A 13774-nucleotide genomic window follows, 5' to 3' on the forward strand; every position below is an offset into this window, starting at 1 on the left:
TCAACTATTGGTAGAGACGCACTAGGCGTTAAACTGAAGAGTTACATGTCACCTGTGTAGAGCAAGCTGTTTCTGAATAAAACCTCAGACATTTAATGAAACATAGTCCTGTCCTTTGAACATTACTGGGGCGACTCTACAGACAGGAAGATGAAAAGATTAGACTGGTAAACACGCTGGTTTTTCTCTTCAAAATGTTTTTTTCTCTCTTCAAATAAATGAATGCGGTACCAACCTTGGCCACCAGGTGCCACTATCAGTAAACATGTAATCTCATGCTTTTAATACTTTCACTGTTGTTATATGTCATGTGCAGACTTACATGGTGAAATGTAATTATAATAATATATTTTAATATAACAAGTTTATGCTTTTGACACACACTGTCTACTGCAGAAGTGAAGAGTTCCAGATGAAGAATGTCAAATAAATATCCAAATATTGTTGGTCAGTCTAAACATGGGCTAGACAGTTACGCTGATGTAAAATGCTCATCCCAAACAAATTGGAGATATAATGGGAGATACTTTCAGAGATCGAAAGAGACTTTTAAGAAACTACGTTTTTAAATATAATTGTATCACATTAACACATTTTCTGCCCAGTTTATCAAAATGAAATGTTTAAGATGAAATAATTAAGAGAAAGCATTAAAAGCATGAGATGACATGTTTACTGATAGTGACACCTGGTGGCCAAGGTTGGTACCGCATTCCTTTTTTTGAAGAGAAGAAAAATAAATTTGGAGAGAAAAAATAAGCAGAAATTTTTTTTTTAAGATAACTTATTATTTTTTATTTTTTTGAAGAGATGTAAAGTTTTTATTTTTTATTTATTTTTTTTTACTTAGGCTCAGGAAGGAACTGAGACACATTTTTTTTTTTCTCACCGGTTTCTTTTTTTTTTTCCCAACTTGTGGTTCAGAGGAAACTTGACAGTCTACAGATTAAAAATGTAATTCTGCTAAACTACTGGAAAAAAAATGTCAGCAACTCTGTAATTGATTCCCCAATGCCAGTATTTACTGATAAGTTTACTTTTACTGCCACATTATTTTGTGTCTTTATGTAGACAAGAAAGACTAAAAAGATATTCCTTCAAGAAACTTTTAATCAAAATGCACTGAATCAACAGGACAACTAAAACTACATGTGCAGCATTCTCACTCTTCTCCTCTTTCTTTACATCACTACCACCAGGAACTACTGCCATCTAGTGGTGTATTAATGTAAGGACATCACATATTCCCCTCTTACTTAAATTAATTATTTCTGTAGTCAACAATTCCACATGTATGTGAATCACTAAACAGCACATTAAATGAATGCAAAGAAACACCAACAATAAACAATATGAACATTATATAACAGTACTTCAAATGTACAAGAAAGTATTTGTTTCAAAAGTCGATGTCAATTTCTGTGATTAATAGACATTACCAAACTGGCTCACGTCTTTGATGTTTCTCTAGCGCACGACACATCCAAAGGCACTACATTTCAGACAATGGAACATGAGATGGAAGCAAGTTTTCAGCATTGGTGGTCAGTCCATTATCCAGTGCATTAGTCGGCACGGGCGCGAGACATAACGCATGCCACTTCTTTCCATCCTCCAAGATGTAAGTGTAAGGGCCAATTGTTTTCTTCATTTCAACTGGAGGAGTGACTTTTGGATGAGCTTTTTGGTACGTGTAATGACTTCTTTATGCGCACTTTATCCCCTTTTCGGAAAGAAGAATGACGTACCCGATACTTATGATCAAAGCGAGATTTCATGACATCCTGCCGTGCTGAAACACGCTTCTGACAAGAAGGTGGAGGTCTCATAACATTGAGGCGGGTGCGCAGTTTCCTTCCATGGAGTAACTCAAAAGGGGAAACACCTGTCACAGCATGTGGTGTAGCACGGTAAATTTGCCGGAAGTCAGTCACTGTTAATTTCCATGGTGCTGATTGTAGAATGGCTGATTGAATCGTACTTTTAAGCACTCTGTGGAAACGTTCAATAGCACCATTTGCATTAGGGTGATATACCGAAGTACGAATGTGTTTAATGTTTCTCTCATTCAGGAATGCAGCAAACTCTGGCGAAGTGAACTGAGGCCCATTGTCACTTACTAGAGTGGTCGGATTGCCGTGTCTACTGAAGACAGAGGTAAGAAATGAAATCACCTGTTTTGTTGCCATAGACGCAGTAAAGGCTACCTCAGGCCATTTACTATAATAGTCAGTGAGTGTCAGAGCATATCGACAGTCCCAAACAGCGGTTTCGAAAGGGCCAACAATGTCTATTGCCAGTTTTTCCCAGGGTGCAGAGGGCAAAGGAACAGGCTGGAGAGGAACAACAGAAGCTTTAGCAGTTTTATCCAAAGAAAGGCATAACTGACAGGCAGTGATTTTGTCTGCCACACGTGTGTCCATTTTGGGCCACCAATACATTTCACGTAGTCGTTGTTTCGTTCTTACAATTCCCTGATGACCCTCATGTGCAATGCGAACCAGTGACTCACACAATTCACCAGGCACCACCAGCCGAGACCCTCTGAACACAAAATCATTTTGCACACTGAACTCACGCAGAGTCAGCAGCAAATTCATCCTGAGATATGACAGTTGGACCGGTGGACAGTAAAGCAACAAACACAGGTTCTGTATCCGACTCTGCATCTGAAGTAAGAGGCAGGGGCAGGCGAGACAAACAATCCGCAGTATGGTTTTCAGATCCAGCACGGTACTGAACTGTGTAATTAAAACAGAGCAAACGCGCAGCCCACCGAGCTATGCATTTACCAGCTCTATCATTCCATTTTGTGGTCAGCAGCGTAGTTAATGCTTGATGGTCTGCAAAGTAAATCTGCGACCCCATAAGTATGTCCTCCACTTCTCTACTGACTGCCCAAACACATGCCAGCGCCTCCTTCTCAACAGTGGAGTACTCCTGTTCAGCTAGGGTGAGCGTTCGGGATGCGAAAGCGACAGTACGTTGTAAAACGGTTAAGGATGGGCAAGGAGGCGGCGAGAACCGGCTTGTCAACATAAATCATAATTTTAATGAAAAATTAAACCAAAAGCATAAAAAAAACACACACACGATGGACATGCCCGTAATTCTCTCTCTCTCGAACCATCGTCACCGGCCACCTTTATCCCTCGCGCGCCTCATCAGGCCGATTGGGGACCGGGCGCGCGATATTCCGACCCGGCCCTGCCCCCCTCCGCTCAACATACGTTCTTGACCATCAGTGTCTATTTGTGAAAAGACAGCACCTAATCCGTAATCAGACGCGTCAGTAGAAATGACCACTGGCAGCCCCGGGTCAAATAGTGCAAGAGCAGGACTATGTACAAGTAGCTCTTTGACTTCAGCTAAGCTTTGTTGAGCTTCATCAGACCAGTAAAATCCACTGTCGTCCCTCAGGCATGCACGCAAAGGCGCCACTACTGTAGTGAAATTTGGAATAAACTTAGTGTACCATGAGAGGAGTCCCAGCTGAGAACGTAACTGAACAGCATCTGATGGTGCAGGTGCATTGACTATTGCAGCGAGATGTTCCTGATCCAGCTGAATACCTTGTGCAGTCACTATGTGTCCTAAACATTTCAAGCTCTGCTTTCTGAATTGACACTTGGACTCATTTAGCATCAATCCAGCATCTTTGATACGTTGCAGCACATCTTTTAGCGCTTGATCATGCTCCTGTTGTGAACGTCCCCAGACGATGATGTCATCTAGGTAGTTTGCAACATTCTTAATTCCCTTTAGAAGGACAACCATCATTGTCTGAAAAGCAGATGGAGCAGACGCCAAGCCATAAGGTACCCTACGGAATCTGAAGAGGCCCTCATGTGTAATGAATGCTGTCAGGTTCCTGCTGTCTTCATGAAGCGGTACCTGATGATATGCACTTTCCAAATCTATAGTTGAAAACACAGTTGCACCTTGCAGTAATGTCATCATCTCTTCCATATGTGGCAATGGGTAGCTGTCTACTATAACTGTCGTGTTGGGTCCTCGCAGATCCACACACATGCGGATCACCCCCGTTTTCTTTTGGACCACAACAATCAGAGAAACCCATGGAGATGAGTCAATTCTTTCGATTACGCCTGCATTCAAGAGTCAGTCTAGTTCTGTGGAAACAGCATCTCTCATAGAGAAAGGTAAGCAATGTAATTTGTGTCTGACAGGGGGTACAGAGTCAGAAATTCTTTACACAGCCAAATGCAGTATGCGGTAATGGAGTGGAGAGGGCACACACTGAAGCAGATTGTGGAGGCGGCAACACAGTGTGTCCATCAAATCGGAGCTGGAGTCCTTTAATCAGATCCATGCCTAGCAAAGCTGTGCCGTTGTCGACAATGAAGAAGTGTGCAGGACATGTAAGGCCATATTTAGTTACCATTGCAAGTAAACAGCCTAGTACTGAAATTGGCTCTTGTGAATAAGTAACTAAACGGGCAGTAGGAGCTTGTAACGGCACAGAGCGGAAATGCTGTTCATACAATTGTTTCGGCAGGATGGACACAGATGAACCAGAGTCAACTGTGAGTTGAAGAGACACAGGTGTAGCAGCAGGTGTAGCATTTATGGTCACATCGCACATCAAACAGTCAGTTGCTCCAGGCAGATTAAGAATACAGACCTCTGGTAATTCAACTGAATGTACTGAACGAGTAGGAGCGGAAGACAGACTCGTGCAAAATGTCCAGTCTTATTGCAAATCTTACATTTAGCAGACGCAGCAGGGCAGTTCTGTGCGTTTGCAAGATGTCCATCTGAGCCACAGCGGAAGCACGTCTGAGCTGAAGGGGCTGAAGAAGAGGTTTTTGATGAGGTACATGTTTTGAATTTGGCCTTTGGACGCTGTCGTCCGAATGCAGGAGTAGCGTGTTCAGCTTGTACTGAGGCAGAATTGCTTGTAATCATTGATTTCGCCTGAGCATCAGCAGCCTCTAGCTGTGTGGCGATTGTAATTGCGGTCTCCAGAGTCAATTTAGATTCCACTAATAATCTTTCACGAATGCGAGGGTTAGCAATGTTTTCAACTAGCTGGTCATATCATCTAAATTATCAGTAGTATCCAAATCTATCAATGCAGCAATGTATTGCACAATTGTTTCATCTGTTCGCTGTATTCGTTTTCTGAACGCATGTCTTTCCACTACCACATTTCTTTTTGGAGTGAAATACAGCATCTGCCAGATTGTCACCGGTATTGGGCAAAGTATAAAATAATCTCTGACCTTCCGTTCCGAGGCAGTGAAGAAGCAAAGCCCGTTTTCTGGCTTCTGGCCAGGAATCTCCAGTTGCATTTATCACTAACATATAGTTTTCAAACATTTCAATCTATGTACCTAGTGGTATTGCGGGCTCACCGGGACAAGGCAAAAAAGGGCTTGGAAACGGAGCACTTACAGATGCCATCCTCAGTAAAAAAACGTCCTCGTCGCCAATTTGTTGTGTCTTTATGTAGACAAGAAAGACTAAAAAGATATTCCTTCAGGAAACTTTTAATCAAAATGCTCAGAATCAACAGGACAACTATAACAGTACATGTGCAGCATTCTCACTCTTCTCTTCTCCTCTTTCTTTACATCACTACCACCAGGAACTGACTGCCATTTAGTGGTGAATTAATGTAAGGACATCACACATTATGAACTTAGTTTGACCCTGTCAACGACCGTTTGGTCTTCATTCAGTTCTCTAAATTCTGTCTAGACTGCTTTCATGATGCAAGCGTCACTTTCTTGCCTGATCCCTTCTGGTCATCCTCTCTGTTGAGTTTCTTATGAGTGATTTGGGAATCTGCGGGTTCTGTGCCAACACCAACAACTGCTGCAGAGAAAACAGTGACATTTAAAAAAGAGCAATAGGACAAGACAAAACAGAGAGGATCAGTCTCAAACAGTGATATCATATTCCCATATTTATGTAGTCTACTTATCCCTGAATGGAGTAAATTAATGACAAATTCAAATTCATTCAAAAAAAGTGTATCCTAAAATTTTTCTCTCTTCAAAAAAAGAGAAAAATAATTTTTTTGAAGAGAAAAAAAATTAAGACTTAGGCTCAGGAAGGAACTGAGACACAAATTTTTTTCCCCTTTCCACCATACGGTTCAGGGCTTCCGTAACAGTTAAGTGAATGCGACTATTTATGAGATTTGGTTTGCCATTTGGATCTTCCGATTCCGATTCCTCTCCGGACTCCAGGCGGAGTATCCACCAATTATGTTTTATACTTGTCCAATTTAAAAAGTGCTGAAAATGTATATTTATGATATATAAATATATATTTACACGATGCAAAAAGTAATTTTCTTACCGATTATTTCTGGCTTGTTTTCCAGTTCAAATATTTAAATAGTGAGCAAGAAACACAGCAAAAATCTTTTTTATTAATTCATATTTTTTTGTCCTGTTTTGCGCCCTCAACTGACAAACGTTATGAATCACAGCCTCAATGATCCGCTTCAAATAAGAATGAGCAAAATGATTGACGGGTGAAAAGCTTCAATGTTCGCAGTCCGTGGACACATTTTTGTCAGCTGTTTACAAAGTCTACAGCTGTCACAGAGACCAGTGAAATATCTCAGGACACTTATTTCATTCATATCTTTGAGAGTAGGAACATTTTTTGCATGCCTTTCAATGAAAAAAAATGTATCACTTACAGCACCTTTAAAAAGAGCAGAATGACATAATATTTTACTTCTTAAGGTAAATTTGTAATTGTTAAGAATCTTTATATAATTTTACTGGAAAACCTTTTTTTCGCGGTGAATTGCGTATTTTATTTTATTGTTTTTATCCACTTTTTCTCCCAGTTTGGAATCCCCAATTCCCACAACTTAGTAGGTCCTTGTGGTGGTGCGGTTACTCACCTCAATCCGGGTGGTGGAGGACGAGTCTCAGTTGCCTCCGCTTCCGAGACGTCAATCCGCGCATCTTATCATGTGACTCGTTGTGCATGATACCGCGGAGACTCACAGCATGTGGAGGCTCATGCTACTCTCCACGATCCACACACAACTCACCACACGCCCCATTGAGAGAACCACTAATCACCACCACGAGGAGGTTACCTCATGTGGCTCTACCCTCCCTAGCAACCGGGACAATTTGGTTGCTTAGGAGACCTGGCTGGAGTCACTCAGCATGTCCTGGATTCGAACTTGTGACTCCAGGTGTGATAGTCAGCGTCAACACTCGCTGAGATACCCAGAAAACCTTGAAATGCTTATTTGTAATTGTCTACATATTAAGCAGAAATACTTCCATCTTACATACATCCAAAAAATGACACTTCAGCTATAAAACCAAGTCCAAATGGGCTTAAAAGACATGTATGAAGACACACACCTTGCAGCACCTGTATGATGAATCAGATAAATCACCACAGTGTCCTCCACTCCTACAGATGCATCTGAGAACCAGCCACTCTCTGTCACTAGCACCTGCGGATACTGTATGCCTGCTGAATCCAGACCAGAACACTTCTCAAGTCCAGCGTCACCAGCTGCCCGAACCATTTATAACGCATGTTAAAACTGTGACATTCTTTAACAAATAAGTTGAAATCTGTTATTTTTTATAAAAATACATATAAAACACTCAAAGCTGAAGAAACGGCAGATACGTACAGTTTGTGTTTTAAAAAGAATTATAATATCAGTCTCTAAAGCATTTGATGTTGAAGAACGTCTGACAATCACTTCTGCTTGTCACTGCAGGAAAACTGCTTCAATATCCCTTTAAACGCTTTACGCTGCTTTTATTTATTTTTTTACATTATTCAAGTCCAATTCTAGACAGACTCACAAACAAACAACTACAATAAATGCGACAAAAAAACCTTTCCTGCAGATTCACGGTTGAAAAAACATATTAACTGATGTCGGATGACAGTTTGAGGACAGCGATGATTATAGTTTTATTGAGCTACAGTTGAAGTCAGAAGTTTACATACACATAGGTTGAAGATTTTCTTTTACCACTCCACAGATTTAATATTTACTTTGAGCATGACACGAGCCATTTTTCTAAGAATTGTTTACAGACCGATTGTTTCACTTCTAATTGACTATAATCACAATTCCAGTGGGTCAGAAGTTTACATACACTAAGTTAACTGTGCCTTTAAGCAGCTTGGAAAATTCCAGAAAAAGATGTCATGCCTTTAGACAATTAGCCAGTTAGCTTCTGATAGGAGGTGTACTGAATTGGAGGTGTACCTGTGGATGTATTTTAAGGCCTACCTTCAAACTCAGTGCCTCTTTGCTTGACATCATGGGAAAATCAGAATAAATCAGCGAAAACCTCAGAAAAAAAAATTGTGGACCTCTACAAGTCTGGATCATCCTTGTGAAAAGTGCAAATCAATCCCAGAACAACAGCAAAGGACCTTGTGAAGATGCTGGAGGAAACCGGTAGACGAGTATCTAGATCCACAGCAAAACGAGTCCTATATCGACATTACCTGAAAGGCTGCTCAGCAAGGAAGAAGCCGCTGCTCCAAAACCACCATAATAAAGCCAGACTACAGTTTGTAAGTGCACATGGGGACAAAGATCTCTTTTTGGAGAAATGTCTTCTGGTCTGATGATGCTAAAATTGAACTGTTTGGCCATAATGACCATCATTATGTTTGGAGGAAAAAGGGTGAGGCTTGCAAGTCGAAGAACACCATCCCGACTGTGAAGCATGGGGGGTGGCAGCATCATTTTGTGGGGGTGCTTTGCTGCAGGAGGGACTGGTGCACTTCACAAAATAGATGATATCATGAGGAAGGAACATTATGTGGATGTATTGAAGCAACATCTCAAGACATCAGACAGGAAGTTAAAGCTCGGTTGCAAATGGGTCTTCCAAATGGACAATGACCCCAAGCACACCTCCAAAGTTGTGGCAAAATGGTTTAAGGACAACAAAGTCAAGGTATTGGAGTCGCCATCACAATCCGATAGAAAAATTTGTGGGCAGAACTGAAAAGCGTGTGTGAGCAAGGAGGCCGACAAACCTGACTCGGTTACGCCAGTTCTGTCTGGAGGAATGGGAGACTTATTGTGAGACGCTTGTGGAAGGATCCCCAAAACATTTGACCCAAGTTAAACAATTTAAAGTCAATGCTACCAAATACTAACAAAGTGTATGTAAACTTCTGACCCACTGGGAATGTGATGAAAGAAATAAAAGCTGAAATAATATTTTCTACTATTATTCTGACATTTCACATTCTTAAAATAAATTTGTGATCCTAACGGACCTAAGACAGGGAATGTTTTCTACCATTAAATGTCAGAACTGAGTTTAAATGTATTTGGCTAACGTGTATGTAGTCTTCTAACTTCAACTGTATAACAGCCTCAGTAATGGGTGTGAATGGGTTTGGAGACACAATCTGATTGCCAAAGACACATTTGATTAGATCACAGGGGATGCTGACCAACAAAATTAGGCCTAACGAAGAACAAACAAGTGCAACAGAAAATGACTTGGTGACCCAATGATTCATAGACTATAGTCAGTTACTTTCAATGGCCAGACTTAAAAATGTTTAAAGCAGAGCATAACTAAGATGATACATGCCATCTTACAGGAATAGCAATCAAGATGTCAAAAGCATTTCTTAACATGGGAGTAGTTCACTCAAAGAGAAAATACGGTCACCCTTTTAAGTTCAAAAAACATAAATGTCTTCTTGACTTTAGAAGAGCACATACAGCACATGGGTCATACAGATAACTATGTTTTTTTCTTGGCGTTTTTGGTCCTTTTTGGACAGCTACAATCAGTAATACATTCCATACAATGAAATGTATCAATACTGCAGAAATAGTGACAGTATTATGGTAGTATGCTATTCAAAACATTAAAAAAGCTCAATATTATGACTTACATGCACTACAACATGGATTGGTCTGTTTGATAATGCCAGATGCGTGCCCGCTAAATCAAAGTATCACTTCAATGTGTAGTCTCATATGTCAAGAGTAAATAACCGGGTTTCTGTCTCACATTTGAAGAAGTGAAACGGGCAAAAGCAGAAGTTCAGTAACAATTTGACTCTGATCACCAGTTTCCGAAGACACTAAACCATCTCCTCAGCTAAACTCTACAGCAGACGGGTAAGCCAGAAAAATTACATTTTCTTTTAATAGCTATCTATGAAAACATACATGCTAATTTTACAGGTTTATATGCAGTTGACATTATGCACCTTATGAAATACCTTATTTGCATGCATAGCTTTTCATGTTGTTTTATAACGTCTTCTTTCGGTCATGCATGTCATTGCACAGCCCATACAACAGTCTCCGAGTAACTCTTGTATAGACAATGTAAAAGTCATAATGTATTTTTCCAACAAGCCTGAATTTACATTTATTTTTAAATTATCTTCTTTTTAGTAACTGTTGTGCAACTGCAATGCAAAATAAAACTAGGGAATGACTGATGTACAATTTTTGCTCCTAAGTTTACATATCCCTTGCAGAATCTGTAAAACATTAAACGTTTACACACATTTGGTACTTAATATTGTGTGCTGCCTCCTGAAACATCAACGACTGCTTGCTGAATTTTGTAGCCGGTTGTGTATGATATTGTGTTGTACCAGCTACGACTTTGAGGGCTGCTTAAAATTCTGCCATGCCATGTAAGTGGTGCTTATCATCTGATGTGTGATCAGCAACCGTCTCCCAATTATCCTGATTGGCAAAGCTGGATCTAAACATTATTGAGTTACAATAGGAGAGAACACAACAGTGCAGAATACTCAACAAACCCTAAGAACTTCAAGTAACTGGAGGCTTTATGTCAAGAAACATGGACACACATGAACACACATGCACGCACTGCTTAGAACTAACAAATAGTTTTACCAGTAAATGTCCAAAATGCCATTTTTATTAATTCACTTATATTTGAAATAGTCATAAACATCTTGCAGTATCTGCAAGGGAAGTGTAAACCTATGAGCAGAACTTTAAAAAGGGAAATGAAATCAAATTATCTTTTTTCCCCTTTAGATTCACTCATGTGAGAAAGATGATGGCATCAAGTGGGTGGCTGGTTTCAGTTTATCTTATATGTTTCCTCCCATCTAATATTCTGGCCATTGAGAGAGTTGTAGTGATTTATTCATCTCAGAACCTGTCCTCGGTTCCCAATGACCTCAAGTCATCAACAGAGGATTTAGATCTGTCCCTGAATTACATCAAGGTGTTGAGGAGCCAAGACTTCAGCAAAACCCCTAGACTCCATTTCCTAAATCTGTCCTGGAATATACTGGAGGATATAGACAGTGACACGTTTACCTTGACCCCTGCTTTGGAAATTTTGGACTTGTCACACAACAGACTCCAAAACCTCTCCAATCAGCTGTACTTGCTTCATGCAGGTAATCTGCAGTTCTTGGACCTGTCGTCCAACATGTTTTCTGTTATGGCACTAGGGAGGGAATTTTCTACCCTCAAAAACCTGCAGTGGTTGGGCCTGAGTGCGCAATCAATCCGTAGTGAAGACTTTGCCAACATCGCCAATCTTACTCTCAAAACCTTCTTTATTAATGTTGGCGAGACAAAGACCTATGAGGAGAGCAGTCTACTGGGTGTAAATGCAGATAAGGCAGTTATTGCTCTGTCCAAAAGGGAGCTTGATTTTGCAATCGCTGCCAATGCCTACGCAACATTTCAAAAGCTGGAATTCACTGAAGTTGACAGCGAGATGAAGTTCCTCCAGCCGCCGTACCAGCAAGGAACCATACGCACTGTTAACCTGGAATTCTCCAAGGTGATTAGCACCTGGAAAGAGTTGACAAGTTGTATTAATACAGTGTTGATGTCTTCAATTCAACAGCTTTCTTTATCAGACATTACCATCACTAACATGATTAACGGTACGCCTGTGTTCCAGGGAAACGGATTAGATTTATTTTCAGCAAGAAATGCGTCAGTTACTGTATTCCTCTTCAACCAAGAGGACCTCTATGACTTCTTAATAAACATGCCGTCAAGGAATCTCAGCCTTACACAAACGCCCATTGTCCATATGACCTGTCCAAAGGCTGTTAGCAAGATCGAGGCTATAGATTTATCCGATTGTGCCCTTACAGAAAACATCTTCTCTCTCGGTCCAGATAACGAATGCAGTACACTGACAAACCTTGAAATGTTGGTTCTGAGGGGCAATAATCTCAGAAATCTTAGACCACTGACTTTAAGAATTCATCTCATGAACTCACTGAAATATGTTGACTTTAGCCAGAATACACTTACCTATGCAGAGGAACAGGGCAGGTGTGTCTGGCCTTCCCAACTATTCCATGTGGATTTATCATCCAATGTGTTTGACCACAATGTGTTTAAGTGTTTGCCAAGGTCCATAAGAATCCTTAACCTCCTCAATAACCATGTCACCACAGTACCTGCAGATACACCTCTTTTGTACAAGTTGAGCATTCTGGACCTAACGGGAATCGCTTATTGGACCTTCCCACCTGTCAAACATTCCCAAACCTGCAGAAGCTCTTGGTAAGATCAAACTCCATCCACTCACCTTTACCAGGAGTCCTGAAGACTTGTCCACAACTTCAAGCTCTGGATGCAAGTCACAACCCCTTCATCTGCACTTGTGCTTTGCGTGAATTCTCAGGCCTCATCAATGCCAAAGCTACGCAGCATGGAAGAGGGAATCCTGGCCTGATTCTAGGGCACTGGCCGGACAGCTACCTATGCAGTTATCCAGAATCCTGGAGAAATACCACTTTAAAAGACTTCTACCTCCCAGAGATCTCTTGCAATGCCTGGATTCTGGCCATTACTATTTTGATCCCAACTATCACTTTGGTAATTGTTGTCTGCCTTCTTTGCCATCAGTTGGATGCCCTGTGGTACCTCAAGATGATGTGGAAATGGACCCGAGCCAAGCACCATGCAATAACATCTCAAGAAAGAGCAGAGGACATGGAAGGGGTGTCCTTCCATGGTTTCGTATCATACAGCCAGAAGAATGCTGAGTGGGTAAAGGGTCAACTATTGCCCAAACTTGAGGGCGAGGACCCGACCACAATCCACAATGGGTTGCGACTGTGCCACCATGAACGGGACTTCATCCCGGGTAAGACAATCGTCCAGAACATTCTGCGTTGCATTGAGCAGAGTAGAAGATGTGTCTTCGTGCTGTCATCTCACTTCGTCCAGAGTGAATGGTGCCATTACGAGCTCTATTTCGCCAATCACCAGAGGGTAACTCGAGGGTTGGACAGCATCATTCTTATTCTGCTGGAACCTCTGCCAGTATATCTTATTCCCTCCAAGTACCACCAGCTCAAGGCCATGATGTCCAGACGTACATACCTAGAGTGGCCACAGGAAGGCACCAAACAGAAACTCTTTTGGGCAAACCTCAGAGCAGTTCTGCAGGCCGACCTTCCCATACCACCAGAGACAGAAGTGGAGTGAGGAAAGAGAAAGATAGAAACAGGGTTCCCAAGGATCTTTTTGTTTTTGTTTGTTTGTTTTTTTTATTGAAGGAAGAACAGAGTGACGTATCACATACAGAAAAAGTTAACAATGCTCCTTGTTTTTACAATATCCCCCTTTTCCACAACCCACCCAGTGAACAAAGAAAGGAAAAAAGAAAAAATATATAAACTATAATAATAATAATAATAAGATATATAAACAATGTATATGTAAAAAAAAAAGAAAAAAAAAAGGGAAAATCCAAAATGAAAAAAAAACAGAGTCTCAAGGTTGTTATATTAC

At 40.9% G+C, this 13774-nt stretch overlaps 1 protein-coding gene across 1 annotated transcript; it reads left to right on the top strand.

Annotated features, from left to right (window-relative positions):
- The first annotated feature begins 10083 nt into the window (after positions 1–10083).
- Positions 10084–13485, top strand: LOC127617283 (toll-like receptor 1). The gene is given in 3 exon segments (XM_052089234.1): positions 10084–10132; positions 11036–12471; positions 12474–13485. Coding segments are annotated over 2 exon segments (2412 nt in total). The 5' UTR covers positions 10084–10132; positions 11036–11054; the 3' UTR covers positions 13469–13485.
- Positions 13486–13774: the final 289 nt, after the last annotated feature.

This window comes from Xyrauchen texanus, chromosome 23 (assembly GCF_025860055.1).
Source record: "Xyrauchen texanus isolate HMW12.3.18 chromosome 23, RBS_HiC_50CHRs, whole genome shotgun sequence".
Lineage (NCBI taxonomy): Eukaryota > Metazoa > Chordata > Actinopteri > Cypriniformes > Catostomidae > Xyrauchen > Xyrauchen texanus.